The 2500-nt window shown below is 38.9% G+C and overlaps 1 protein-coding gene across 1 annotated transcript; it reads right to left on the bottom strand.

The window, feature by feature from the left end:
* Positions 1 to 1500: 1500 nt before the first annotated feature.
* LOC125037154 lies at positions 1501 to 2154 on the bottom strand (the record flags this gene model as incomplete). The annotated part of the gene is given in 1 exon segment (XM_047630188.1): positions 1501 to 2154. A coding segment is annotated over 1 exon segment (99 nt), but the record flags the coding sequence as incomplete, so codon positions are not given.
* Between the last annotated feature and the right edge of the window lie 346 nt (positions 2155 to 2500).

Here is a 2500-nt window from a genome sequence, read left to right as displayed (position 1 = left end):
AAAAATCGTTCGACAGATTTTTGAAAAAACAAAAAGAAACGCCTGTGTAGACTGCTAGACCTTTCTGTTAATTTTGGCAATTAAACTCCAATCATACGTATATATCTTTTATATAAGGCAATTTCCTCTTCAACATTTCTTGATGGCAATAATAATAAAAACTCTCGTTCTGCACCAGCAGTACCTTAATAATGATGATAATGATAATAATAATAATGATGATTAAAATGATGATGATCCGACAACTACTACTACTACTACTACTACTGATAATAATAAGATGAAGAAAAAGAAGAAACAAAGTGTTGATTAAACAAATAAAACCTTCTAATAATTGTATTAATTATGCAAATTAAATATATATATATATATCAATATCTGTACGCCCTTTTTATGTATTCTCATTTCAACTACACGCTCATTAACTAACATCCGTACAAAATGAAAGTAACCACATAACTAACCTTAACATAAACCACATCCCTTATAAGACCAGTACTAAAGAGATTTGCTTGTCCACCGTGAGACAGTAATGTGCACTTACTTCTGTCGCACGCACACAACCGAGCACGCCCACAAAAAACGTTTAAACACCCATAAATAACAAAGATAGAGTGTGTTTGCCGCGTAAAGCAAGTACAAGAATAGATATCTTTTTCATCGTAAGAAACGAACGAGAGAGATTTTCAGCAATGCACATTTTTTTTCTATTTAACATACGCACAGCATGATCTAAACTACAGACACCTGTGAATACCTATGGCTTCATTACAAAACAAACACAGCAGGAGCTTGTAAAGGCATAAAAACACATTACACAGCACATTCCAGCACGAGGCAAACACAAAATAAAAAGATGTCAGATGCTATACACAATTTCACACAACACAAAACTTACATACTTTTTGCCGTGTAAAGCAAGTACAAAAATATGTATCTTTTTCATCGCAAGAAACGAACGAGAGAGATTTTCAGCAATGAATATTTATCTCTTTCACACACGCACAACATTATCTAAACTACAAACACTTATGAATACCTATGGACACGCTACGTTACAAATCAAGCACAGAAGGAACTTGTCAATACACAAAAACAGTAGCACATTCCCGCACGATGTAAGCACAAAATAATGACGTCATGTACACATATTTCCCCACAACACAAACATACATACAAAAAAACAAAAAACATGAATCCCTACTAATAATGAAAACAGTGAACACACGCCCGCGGCAAGCAAGCACAATATAAATCAACTTTTTCCACCGCCAGAGGGAGTTAATATCTACGATACACATAATTCAACAGTTCAACGCACACAAAACAAGCAGAAAATCAAAACGAAAAAAAGAAAAATCACCTAAATGCCTACGAAAAAGGAAAGCAGGGCAAGCATTGGGACACAAGACAAGCACACATTGGACTCTTGTAAAGTTTCCCACGGCAAGAGAGACCGAAGGAGATTTCAACCGGAGGAAACACGCCGTTCAGACTTACCATTCTTGGGTCTCCGAAGCTCACCATCTTCGAAACATAGTCGATACTTCCTTGGCGAATCACTTTATCCCGTGCATCACTGATCCGATTAACGAACATGAAATTTACAACGAAGGAATTGGGTGGGTGTGGGGTGGGGGGTGGGGGGGTTATCTATATATATCTATATCTCTATTACAGAATAAACACAAGGGCAAATCAAATCACTGCAACTTTTCTTCTAAATTAGATTAGCTGTTGTTCTTTTCCAAATTTGATTTTCCTCTTTATTTTATTTTCTTCTTTTCTTCTCTTATTATAACTGCTTTTATCAATATCAATATCAATCTTACTAATATTATTATTTACAAATCACTCTTCGATCGGCAAACCGACACCAAAAATGACTCTCCTCCCAAATCTTTTTTTTTTTTTTTTCTCTCAAACTCACTTCACACGAATTACAAACAAAATATATAAAAAACATCCGATAATTTTTTTATTTTTTTTTACCAAACTAGTTTCACATACCAAGGAGAAGCACACACTCCCAAAGATATTATTATTCTCCTCAATCTCGCTCTTTACCGAACGCAAGGATATCGAAGCGTGCTTTGGGGGTTTCGAGCGAGCGTGTGGGTGACCGAGGACGATGAGATACGCACACCCTCTCTCCACCAGGGCACGCGCGCTACTGGGCCTCAAGCTGCTAATGGACCGGCATGGCCAATCCACCACCGCCGCCTTCCTCCTCCTCCTCCTCCTCCTCCTCCTCCTCCTCCTCCTCCTCCTCCTCCTACTCCTACTCCTACTCCTATTCCTACTCCTACTCCTACTCCTCCTCCTCCTCCTCCTCCTACTCCTCCTCCTACTCCTACTCCTACTCCTACTCCTACTCCTACTCCTAAGCCTACTCCTAAGCCTACTCCTAAGCCTACTCCTACTACTCCTACTCCTCCTCCTCCTCCTCCTCCTCCTCCTCCTCCTCCTCCTACTCCTACTCCTACTCCTCCTCCTCCTC

Source organism: Penaeus chinensis, chromosome 22 (genome assembly GCF_019202785.1).
Source record: "Penaeus chinensis breed Huanghai No. 1 chromosome 22, ASM1920278v2, whole genome shotgun sequence".
Classification (NCBI taxonomy): domain Eukaryota; kingdom Metazoa; phylum Arthropoda; class Malacostraca; order Decapoda; family Penaeidae; genus Penaeus; species Penaeus chinensis.
Note: the sequence above shows the minus strand (reverse complement) of the source record. Positions and strands in the feature narration are given on the sequence as shown.